This window comes from Oncorhynchus gorbuscha, linkage group LG13 (assembly GCF_021184085.1).
Source record: "Oncorhynchus gorbuscha isolate QuinsamMale2020 ecotype Even-year linkage group LG13, OgorEven_v1.0, whole genome shotgun sequence".
Lineage (NCBI taxonomy): Eukaryota > Metazoa > Chordata > Actinopteri > Salmoniformes > Salmonidae > Oncorhynchus > Oncorhynchus gorbuscha.
Genome location: NC_060185.1, coordinates 79,547,651 through 79,560,441, shown reverse-complemented (window position 1 = coordinate 79,560,441; position 12,791 = coordinate 79,547,651). Strand labels below are relative to the sequence as shown.

General features: G+C 41.6%; 1 protein-coding gene across 1 annotated transcript in view; it reads left to right on the top strand.

Annotated features, from left to right (window-relative positions):
- diaph2 (diaphanous-related formin 2) overlaps nt 1–12,791 on the top strand; it is a 732,655-nt gene that overhangs the window by 228,537 nt on the left and 491,327 nt on the right. Inside the window, 3 exon segments of the mRNA XM_046295877.1 lie at nt 5,460–5,576; nt 11,507–11,625; nt 12,692–12,756. Coding sequence (XP_046151833.1) covers nt 5,460–5,576; nt 11,507–11,625; nt 12,692–12,756 — 301 coding nt within the window.

Sequence of the window (12,791 nt, the reverse complement as noted above, 5' to 3'; positions counted from 1 at the left end):
GGACCCTTTTTTGCTGATATTTGTAACTGTTGGGACCCTTTCGTACTGATAGTTGTAACTTCTGGTACCCTTTCTTACTGATAGATGTATCTGCTTGGACCCTTTCTTACTGATGGACGTAGCTGCTTGAACTGTTACTTAAGTGTAGATGTAGCTGCTTGAACCATTTATTACTGATAGGTATAGCTGCTTGTACCATTTTGAACTGATCGATGTAGCTGCTTGAACTGTTTCTTACTGATAGTTGTAGCTGCTGGGACCCTTTCTTACTGATATATGTAGCTGCTTGGACCCTTTCTTACTAATATATGTAGCTGCTTGGACCCTTTCTTACTAATATATGTAGCTGCTTGGACCCTTTCTTACTAATATATGTAGCTGCTTGAACTGTTTCTTACTGATAGTTGTAGCTGCTGGGACCCTTTCTTATTGATATATGTAGCTGCTTAGATCCTTTCTTACTGATATATGTAGCTGCTTGGACCCTTTCTTACGAATATATGTAGCGGCTTGAACCCTTTCTTATTGATATATGTAGCTGCTTAGATCCTTTCTTATTGATAGATGCAGCTGCTTGTACTCTTTCTTACTGATAGATGCAGCTGCTTGTACTCTTTCTTATTGATATATGTAGCTGCTTAGACCCTTTCTTACTGATAGATGCAGCTGCTTGAACTCTTTCTTACTGATAGATGCAGCTGCTTGAACTCTTTCTTACTGATAGATGTAGCTGCTTGGACCCTTTCTTATTGATAGTTGTAGCTGCTTAGATCCTTTCTTACTGATAGATGCAGCTGCTTGTACTCTTTCTTACTGATAGATGCAGCTGCTTGTACTCTTTCTTACTGATAGATGTAGCTGCTTAGACCCTTTCTTACTGATAGATGTAGCTGCTTAGACCCTTTCTTACTGATAGATGTAGCTGCTTAGATCCTTTCTTACTGATATATGTAGCTGCTTGGACCCTTTCTTACTAATATATGTAGCTGCTTGGACCCTTTCTTACTAATATATGTAGCTGCTTGGACCCTTTCTTACTAATATATGTAGCTGCTTGAACGGTTTCTTACTGATAGTTGTAGCTGCTGGGACCCTTTCTTATTGATATATGTAGCTGCTTAGATCCTTTCTTACTGATATATGTAGCTGCTTGGACCCTTTCTTACGAATATATGTAGCGGCTTGAACCCTTTCTTATTGATATATGTAGCTGCTTAGATCCTTTCTTACTGATATATGTAGCTGCTTGGACCCTTTCTTACGAATATATGTAGCGGCTTGAACCCTTTCTTATTGATATGTAGCTGCTTAGATCCTTTCTTATTGATAGATGCAGCTGCTTGTACTCTTTCTTACTGATAGATGCAGCTGCTTGTACTCTTTCTTATTGATATATGTAGCTGCTTAGACCCTTTCTTACTGATAGATGCAGCTGCTTGAACTCTTTCTTACTGATAGATGCAGCTGCTTGAACTCTTTCTTACTGATAGATGTAGCTGCTTGGACCCTTTCTTATTGATAGTTGTAGCTGCTTAGATCCTTTCTTACTGATAGATGCAGCTGCTTGTACTCTTTCTTACTGATAGATGCAGCTGCTTGTACTCTTTCTTACTGATAGATGTAGCTGCTTAGACCCTTTCTTACTGATATATGTAGCTGCTTGGACCCTTTCTTACGAATATATGTAGCGGCTTGAACCCTTTCTTATTGATATATGTAGCTGCTTAGATCCTTTCTTATTGATAGATGCAGCTGCTTGTACTCTTTCTTATTGATAGATGCAGCTGCTTGTACTCTTTCTTATTGATATATGTAGCTGCTTAGACCCTTTCTTACTGATAGATGCAGCTGCTTGAACTCTTTCTTACTGATAGATGCAGCTGCTTGAACTCTTTCTTACTGATAGATGTAGCTGCTTGGACCCTTTCTTATTGATAGTTGTAGCTGCTTAGATCCTTTCTTACTGATAGATGCAGCTGCTTGTACTCTTTCTTACTGATAGATGCAGCTGCTTGTACTCTTTCTTACTGATAGATGTAGCTGCTTAGACCCTTTCTTACTGATATATGTAGCTGCTTGGATCCTTTCTTACGAATATATGTAGCGGCTTGAACCCTTTCTTATTGATATATGTAGCTGCTTAGATCCTTTCTTATTGATAGATGCAGCTGCTTGTACTCTTTCTTATTGATAGATGCAGCTGCTTGTACTCTTTCTTATTGATATATGTAGCTGCTTAGACCCTTTCTTACTGATAGATGCAGCTGCTTGAACTCTTTCTTACTGATAGATGCAGCTGCTTGAACTCTTTCTTACTGATAGATGTAGCTGCTTGGACCCTTTCTTATTGATAGTTGTAGCTGCTTAGATCCTTTCTTACTGATAGATGCAGCTGCTTGTACTCTTTCTTACTGATAGATGCAGCTGCTTGTACTCTTTCTTACTGATAGATGTAGCTGCTTAGACCCTTTCTTACTGATAGATGTAGCTGCTTAGACCATTTCTTACTGATAGATGTAGCTGCTTAGACCCTTTCTTACTGATAGATTTAGCTGCTTAGACCCTTTCTTACTGATAGATGTAGCTGCTTAGACCCTTTCTTACTGATAGATGCAGCTGCTTGTACTCTTTCTTACTGATAAATGTAGCTGCTTAGACCCTTTCTTACTAATATATGTAGTTGCTTGCACCCTTTCTTACTGATAGATGTAGCTGCTTAGTCCCTGGGATCCTTTCTTACTGATCGATGTAGCTGCTTAGACCCTTTCTTGCTGATAGATGTAGCTGCTTGCACCCTTTCTTACTGATATATGTAGCTGCTTGCACCCTTTCTTACTGATAGATGTAGCTGCTTAGTCCCTGGGATCCTTTCTTACTGATAGATGTAGCTGATTAGTCCCTGGGATCCTTTCTTACTGATCGATGTAGCTGCTTAGACTCTTACTGATAGATGTAGCTGCTTGCACCCTTTCTTACTGATAGATGTAGCTGCTTAGTCCCTGGGATCCTTTCTTACTGATAGATGTAGCTGCTTGCAGCCTTTCTTACTGATAGATGTAGCTGCTTAGTCCCTGGGATCCTTTCTTGCTGATAGATGTAGCTGCTTAGTCCCTGGGATCCTTTCTTGCTGATAGATGTAGCTGCTTAGTCCCTGGGATCCTTTCTTGCTGATAGATGTAGCTGCTTGCACTGTTTCTTACTGATAGATGTAGCTGCTTATGCCCTTTCCCAGTCCGGGCTTCTACTCTACTAACGTCCTCCCTCAGATAGCAGTGTGGCAAGCCTATAATTGCATCACACCAGTTTGGTAATTCTCATCGGCTTCTTCCAGGCTCATACAGGAGTGGGAAGCGATACATCAGAGAAGCCTGTATTCCCATCCCCTGCGCTCGCCGAATTTGATATGGGAGAACTATTTTGGTTACAGACATGGCTGAAGTTAATAAGAAAATGTCAGACGGCGTTAAAATGGATTGATATGCGCTGATGGTGGTGGATGGATCATGTGGTGTATGAAATAGTGGGAACAGTTGGAGAGTATGGAGCACTGTTCTGTCATTTTGGGTGTGTCAAGTCTTTGCACTGGTTGTCAAGTGATGTTCACTCACGCTTAAGTAACTTTTCAGAGGTGATCAATGCTGGATTGTCATTCAACAGCCTTTTGAGACGATGAACTTAACAGTTTTTCCATCATAGCGGATATAATTTGCTCTAAACAACTTTGATGGGGCCGCACAACTTTGACATGTCCTTTTATGTAGCTAAAAACCCTGAAACGAAGCTCGTCCGACCATGTCCTCTCCCCTTATCTGAGGAAGCCAGGCCCTTGGTCCCTCCTTTTAAGCCCTCTGCACTAAACAAGAACACAAATCAGATATATTTTTCTGCTGGGTGACCACAGACAAATGTGAATGAATGCAGAGCCTCTGACTGTGAAAGTGTTTTAGCCCAGACAGTGTATCACCCTGCAGTCAGCAGGTAAATATTTCAGCAGACATTGTTAAAACGTACACTTCATATTATGACAGCAATCAATTTTTCATCTTTCCCGGCTGAACACTGCACTATTCCGCCTCACTCTATTCCCCTTGTTTTCTGCATGTGTGCACAGATTGAAAATAAGACTTTCTGAGTTGTATTTATTTTCTACATGCTTTTCAAACATGAATATCCACGGGAGGATCCTTTCTCAAGCAAACTGTTTTGTATAAGCCCCCTCAAGCTATTTATTTCTCTAAATTCTTTACAGTTTTGTGACTGGGTTTGTTGTTAGTTCATAGAAGATCAAATGTAATCTTGCTATAGATTAAAATTCCAGTTCCATATTCCTCGTAAACACAGATGAAATACAATATACTGTAAAGTGATCGTGATATTACTCTGAAATCCCACTTGGATATTATGTTTAAACACGTGCACATCTCAAGAGAAATCACTTTTTCCTTGATTTGAACATTTCTCCCTATGGTTTCAATTCCATAAAAATCAACTGTGAAATGTTGTGCCAAGCACTCCATTTCGCAGCCACTGACAGTTCTTGATCTGAAACAAATAGCCAGCAATCCAACTCAGAGAAACGGACATAATGAAATGAATAATACACCATAGACAGTGAATTCTTATCTGATTCAACAACTATTTTAGACATCACAAGCCATCGCTCGCACTCCTTGGGGAGGCGCATAATCAGTACCTTTAGCAAGTTTAATAACACATATTTTCTCATCGACGGACAAGGCACAATCTGAGACAATATTTTCCATAGTGACTGATCCCCTTTTCATGATCCAAACCCAATGGAGTTTTCACGTGATTCATTTCCTCCTCCTTGAAAGGCGCAGAGTGATAGGTGGAACACAGGGACTGTTCTTTATTGCCAAATCCCCTCCTAAAGTTAGCTGTTTACTCTTCTGCCGCTCCCGAGAGGGAAAACAGATGTGAGGAATCGTCGCAGTGCTTGCTTGTGCACAATGACACTTGTCTGAGTACTAGTTTGGGATGGGAAAACTAACACTGTGATTTGAGGATCTTCCAAATTATTTTGATTGATTTTAGAATACGCTGTCACTATATTGTTAGATTGATAAAGCACAGGTTTAAGCACTCCTTCATTCCCATGTCTGTTTAATGCCTAAACAGCAATAGGTAAAGCTTATCAGTGTTAGTACGCCACTGACCAAATAAGGGAATGTGAAATGTGTTATGCATGTGGCTAAATGAGAGGGGTACAATGTGTATATGTGTCAATGTGCTTTTCCACTTGGGAACAGTTCATCCTATCCTATATGAGGAGAAGTGGTTAAAGGTAATAGAGGACTTGGTTAGAGAAGGCACATGAATTGTAAATGTTTGCCTTCTCCTTTTAAATGGTCTGTCATAGTAGCCTACTACTGCAAGATGTTTTCTCTCAATTTTTTGCTACACTGCCATGACATTATATACCTTAACCCCCTTCTCACTGATATGGGTGAGGTGTACCATCTCCTATCCAACATGGTGAAAGACACCGGGTCGGAGACCTACTTCCTGTCCATCCTACAGCACCTCCTGCTCATCAGGAACGACTACTACATCAGGTGAGTTCTGCACAAACAGCCACATCCCTTCTCACTGCTTTCACAGGAAGACTGCATTTCCATAAGACTGGTCTTGAGAAAAACATAAGGCTGAAATGTTGACATTAAACAGTCTGTAGTCTATTCCCTCTTTTTGTTTTATTCAGTAGTATGTAGCCCCTGTAAGGGATACACTTAGCTGTGTAGCGCTAATGCTGCGTTATCAACGCAGAAACCTCAAGGACGTCCACTCCTTGACACCGCATTTGAGTAAGGCCAGATAACGAAACACACGTCTGACCCCTGTAGATAAGTGTGCCACAATCCTTGTAAAACTACATTACTTCCTATAGCAAGTGCTATTCTCAAAACCTTGCCATCTCCATCTCCCAGGGGAAAGCATGTAAGCATTCAACATGAAAGATTCACATGTCCATTTTCTCCTCTCAGGGCTTCTCTCTCTCTCTCTCTCTCTCTCTCTCTCTCTCTCTCTCTCTCTCTCTCTCTCTCACTCTCACTCTCACTCTCACTCTCACTCTCACTCTCACTCTCACTTTCACTCTCACTCTCACTCTCACTCTCTCTCACTCTCACTCACACATGAATGTGATCAAAGTGCCAGGGCTATATCAGAGCAGATCTAATATTCTGTACTTTAGTACGATTAAGTAATTATTCAAATGGCGGCCCGGCTCTGGATTCCTGTAAATGTGTCAATCACAGGAAAAAAAGAGGGAGATAGTGGCGGCTCCTCTGATGGCAATGACAGTGATCAATTCGCTGCTGTGTCAGACTTTTCACCGAAATAAAATATTTAACAAAAAATAGAGAGAAGACAAGAGGAATTTACCATAGACAAGTTGCTGCTCACTCGGCTGGTATGAATAATGCATTCCTCATTTTGTTGGAGAAAGTGAGAAATAGAAAACACATTAAGTAGCTAGTGCAGCATAGCACCTCAGCACTCCTCTCTGTCTTTTTCCCCCACTTCTGACGCCAATGCTCTCCACCACCGACAGTAAAAAAGGATCACTACAAATGCTAATTAAAAATGGATGTGCTTATTAAAGATATGCTTTTAAAAATACATTTCCCACCGCTCTCCCTCCTCCCCTACTCCATGAGGAAGACATAATTCCACATACATCACCGGGCTTTGCAAGGTGCGGTCGGTCTGTCTGACACAAGGTTCTTTTTCCAGCTCAAGCCTCAATTCATCATCAATATATCCCTTTTTGGCCACTTTGAACCAGCATATCTTTTTATGTTTCAGATTAAATTGGCTGGTTGGGAAATGGCAGGTCTTTAATTTTAGATTAAAGGGAGACCTTAAGATCATTTTGGGCTTTGATGACCGTATCTCTATTGGGATCCAGGGGGGAGGAAGTGGGCCACTCACGCTCGCTGCCAGGCCAAATCAGGTGATGGAGCGAAACTTGTCCACAGGTGTATGCGATGGCTTCCTGATCAAAGGGACGCATAACATGCCTATGCCAATATTCCAACAGAATGTGGACTTTGGCTTCCAATGTTATACATTTTCAACATGACAGCCTTGTACCCTGTTCCAACAGGACTGCCATGCACCCTGTTTCAAACACAGAGCAGATGTGTGTGTTCAATTTGGAGAAGCACCTCTCGAAACCATCACCAATTGGTGAAGGGGGGGCTTGTTTTATTTTCGATAATTAATCTGAGGGTGCCATGCTTGATGAATGGGAGCACATCAAACCCCTGCTAAATTTAGAGCGGATATCCTCTTTTGGAGTGGAGCGATATGGGGATTACACTGGTTATGTGGAGCAGGGCTGGACGAGAGACTGCGAGGGGAGTTTGTGCTGCTGCTAGAATCCCAATGTCATGTGGAGGGGAAAGGTGCCAGAGTGAAGGAGTGAAGGATGGTGCTAGGGACATATGTTGGCTTCTGGAGCCCAGCCTTGCCCAGGCTCTGGTGGGGCCTGACAGTTCTGGGTCACTCGCTCACTCCTTCCCTTCCCTTTCTCAGTTATCTTGGTGGTAGTGGCAGAGAGGAGCGGGGGATGCTGGGAAAATAGGGTGACTTATTGAGATAATAATGTGGTCTACACCGGCGACCGTACTAAGCCGGGTTGCCACAGTGCTAAGCCACACAGTGGCGCCGTGCACTCGCTCGATCTCATGACAAGTGGGTGAATCCAGCCATAGCAACAAGACATCTGCCATTTCATGCTTACACAAATGTTTTTACTTGTTTTGGTTCTTATAATATCTGTTTACAATATGATAAGACCTGTCCACATTTTATAGGGAACCCTGATTTACTCCTTGTCATCACAAATAAAGCCCCACATATAGGATGTACATTCTAGTATAAGCAGAAATCCAATAATTGACATATTTGGTCAATATGCACTCGTACGTGTCTTATTTCCATGCATGTTCAGAGCTCTCATCTTTTGTATATTGAAGTGATCTCTCTGAAATGATCTGCATACCAACAATTCCAGCCTATTTGGTTCATTGCTCAAAGCAATGAATCTATTTGAGCCACAATGCTCTTACCCCTGCTCCCCTTTTCAAAGGCAGTAAAGAGAGAGCAGAACTTTGAAAAAAGCTTTGATTTCTTTATCTGCATCGGAGCCTTCTGAACCTCCCACGCAACCTGAGTATTAGCAAGCAGCATTGCGCCTGACCACAGAGGCCAGCAGGAAATTAGAGCACAGCTAATCTGCCTAATAAAGGCCTCCCTCAGAAAACATGAGTGTACACTACCGGTCAAAAGTTTTAGAACACCTATTCATTCAAGGGTTTTTCTTTATTTTGACTGTTTTCTACATTATAGAATAATAGTCAAGACATCAGTCCATGTAGTAACCAAAAAAGTGTTAAAAAATTCTAAATATATTTGATATTTGAGATTCTTCAAAAAGCCACCCTTTGCCTTGATGACAGCTTTGCATACTCTTGTCATTCTCTCAACCAGCTTCATGAGGTATTCACCTGGAATACATTTTAATTCAATGTTAATTTGTGGATTTTCTTTACTTCTTAATGCATTTCAATTAACGGATGTGCCTTATTAAATGTATTTGGGGATTTTTCCTTAATGCATTTCAGCCAATCAGTTGTGTTGTGACAAGGGGGGGGGGGGGGTGTAATACAGAAGACAGCCATTTTGGTAAAAGACTAAGTCCATATTATAGAAAGAACAGCTCAAATAAGCAAAGAGAAACGACAGTCCATCATTACTTTAAGACATGAAGGTCAGTCAATACGGAAAATGTCAAGGACTCTGAAAGTTTCTTCAAGTGCAGTCGCAAAAACCATCAAGCGCTATGATGAAACTGGCTCTCATGAGGACCGCCACAGGAATGGAAGACCCAGAGTTACCTCTGCTACAGAGGATACGTTCATTAGTTACCAGCCTCAGAAATCTCAGCCCAAATGAATTCTTCAGAGTTAAATTCACAGACACATCTCAACATCAACTGTTCATCGGAGACTGCGTGAATCAGACCTTCATGGTAAAATTGCTGCAAAGAAACTACTACTAAAGGACACCAATAATAAGAAGAGACTTGCTTGGGCAAAGAAATACGAGCCATGGACATTAGACCGGTGGAAATGTGTCCTTTGCTCTGAAGTCCTAATTGGAGACTTTTGGTTCCAACCGCCGTGTCTTTGTGAGACTTGGTGTGGGTGAGCGGATGATGTCCGCATTTATGTTTCCCACCTTAAAGCATGGAGGCGGAGGTGTTTTGGTGTGAGGGTACTTTGCTGGTGACACTGTCTGTGATTTATTTAGAATACAAAGCACGCTTAACCAGCATGGCTACCACAGCATTCTGCAGCGATACGGCACCCAACCGGTTTGGGCTTAGTGGGACTATCATCGTTTTTCTACAGGACAGTGACCCAACACACCTCCAGGCTGAGTAAGGGTTATTTGACCAAGAAGGAAAGTGATTGAGTGCTGCATCAGATGACCTGGCCTCTGTCACTCAGCACCACTTGAATTACTGTCTCTCACTCAGCACCACTTGAATTACTGTCTGTCACTCAGCACCACTTTAGTTACTGTCTGTCACTCAACACCACTTTACTTATTGTCTGTCACTCAACACCACTTTACTTATTGTCTGTCACTCAGAACCACTTGAATTACTGTCTGTCACTCAGCACCACTTTAATTATTGTCTCACTCAGCACCACTTTACTTATTGTCTGTCACCCAGCACCACTTGAATTACTGTCTGTCACTCAGCACCACTTGAATTACTGTCTGTCACTCAACACCACTTTAATTATTGTCTGTCACTCAACACCACTTTAATTATTGTCTGTCACTCAACACCACTTTAATTATTGTCTGTCACTCAGAACCACTTGAATTACTGTCTGTCACTCAGCACCACTTTAATTATTGTCTGTCACTCAGCACCACTTTACTTATTGTCTGTCACTCAGAACCACTTGAATTACTGTCTGACACTCAGCACCACTTTAATTATTGTCTGTCACTCAGCACCACTTTACTTACTGTCTGTCACCCAGCACCACTTGAATTACTGTCTGTCACTCAGCACCACTTGAATTACTGTCTGTCACTCAACACCACATTTCTTATTGTCTGTCACTCAACACCACTTTAATTATTGTCTGTCACTCAACACCACTTTAATTATTGTCTGTCACTCAACACCACTTTACTTATTGTCTGTCACTCAGAACCACTTGAATTACTGTCTGTCACTCAGCACCACTTGAATTATTGTCTGTCACTCAGCAATACTTTACTGATTGTCTGTCACCCAGCACCACTTGAATTACTGTCTGTCACTCAGCACCACTTTAATTACTGTCTGTCACTCAACACCACTTTTCTTATTGTCTGTCACTCAGCACCACTTTAATTTCTGGCTGTCACTCAGCACCACTTTAATTAAACAGACTCCAGGTACTTGTCAAATGAAGTGATTTGTGAAACTTTTGAGACATGGGAGAGTATATGTTTTTCTTATACACTGCATTCACATATTTTTTTGTCACACTAATCATTCCTTTCCATGCTGTACCGTACTACCCTGAGGAAGTAATCCTAATCAAATATGTTGGCATAGACATCATAAGTACTGTAAATTTGATATGACTGGCAATAACTCCTCGTAACCTATAAAGATTCACATTCATTCTGTTAATCCGGGATTTAACTAGCGTTGACCAGGAGAAAATGATAACTGTACCTCTAGTGTGGATTTGAGCCGAGCAACAGTTCCTAAGAAACAGTCCCCATCATAAAAATTCAGCCTCCATGTGCTCAAGTGGGGGGTATTTCTGGTGGAAAAATTGTATTTCTGCTGGCACCATTCAAGGTCATGCTTGGAACATCATTATTTGTCGCTACGGGGCTCAGCTTAAGTTGACATTGTATTTGCTAAATGTCACTTGCAATTAAAGTTGATCATATAACTGGGGAAAGGTCACCCGCCAACTTGGGTGGCGCGAACAGGAGTCCCCGGCCGACTCAGACGCCGCCCGCCGCCACCCGAGACCCCATCGTTCTGTCACCCTCCCAAAACACGCAACATGTTCTCCATGCCATTGTGCTTTTAATTACACATATTACACTGATTAGATTTGCATTTCAGGTTTATGGGCACCCTTAATTGACAAAGATGATTACAAATTAGTGACGGCTGGCTGCGCAGCCCGTTTGTCACCTTGAATAGCCGCAAGTCTTGCTGCTCCGAGTTCCACGTCCCCGGGATTAATCTTTGCGATTTCACGATCAGCATAAAAGCATGTGATCAAATGTAATTCCAATTTTTTATTTTATTTTATCTGTCATTCTGTGACCTCTAGCTCGGCTAAGGGGATATTTTGTGGATAATTAGGGCTGTGTAAGTTTGTGTCATTCTCCTGTTCTTGATGTGCATGCTGACTTTGTTGTGTTCTGCTCACTGCTCTTCCAGGCCCCAGTACTACAAGGTGATAGAGGAATGTGTGTCTCAGGTGGTTCTCCATCGCAGCGGGATGGACCCAGACTTCGGGTACAGAGAGAGACTGGATGTAGACTTCACCCACCTCATTGGTAGGTATGCCAGAGCTCTGTCTTTCCTCTGACATTTAAAAGGGTGAATTTGCAGCCAGTAGGACACCATTATACACCTCCAAAACTGGTTGAAATGATATCATTATTAACACATTTGAAAAAGTTTTTTGTTTCTGGTTAGAATTACATAATTTCAACCAGTTTTGCCTCCTAGGTCTCCCTAACCTACATACTGTACAATATAGCTTGAATCAGTATCTCTTTTTTTAATACTAGTCTTGTTATTCATATTTTGTCTCCTAATCGGTCTAAAGCATCCTCAGATATATTTGTCTGTTGTACTGCGCGGACAGCAGGATGTGTGTGTTGCTAAAAATGGTGCAATATCCCTCTCATTATTATCTATCCCCATTTCCCTCCTGAGAGCCTTCCCAGAAAACCTGCAGCCCCTTGACATGTATAGGAAAAGGTAGTCTAATTACGAATAAATAATGCATTACCTGTTAGGTGTGACTGTGGCACATCATGTCTCATCATAAGCACATGGAGATTTCACAGCGTCTTCACTCTGCCGAGGACATTCATCAGCAGAGTTTCTTGAATCCTAGAGGAAACAGAGTCTATTTGCCCCAAATTAGAAATGCAGTCATTCATTTCCTTCAAGTAGAGACAAATTAATGAAATAACTAAGTGTTTTTATTTTTATATTTTTGTTCTTCTGTTATTGTCACTAACAGTTCTGTGGCATCGTGCCGACAAAGTCTCATTAAAAGTTTCTGAGCCCATCCGTGATTTTCTCACATTTTTATATCGCTGTAATGAGTTGAAAACAAATGTTTCGGGGCTTGGTTTTTAAACATTGGCAAACCTGCCGAACAGAATACAAATCTCCTGGGGGATATGTCAAGAAAAGAATGAGCCGACAAGTGCCTTTCCCCCCTTTCTTCACTCATTCCCTCTCTGTCTCTCTGATGTAATATTCCTTTTAGGGTTGATCTGGAATCTTAAGTAGGATGTTAACAATGTACAGTGTAATTGAGAGAATCAAAGTCACTCCGTGGGTTCTTACTGTCGTTGCTGCTGTCTGCCCTCTTTTTTGTTACAGATCAGTGCGTGGATAAAGCCAAAGTGGATGAGAGCGAACTGAAGGCTGCTGAGTTCTCCAAAAAGGTGAGGTACAGTGCATCATTCCCCTCAACTCCATT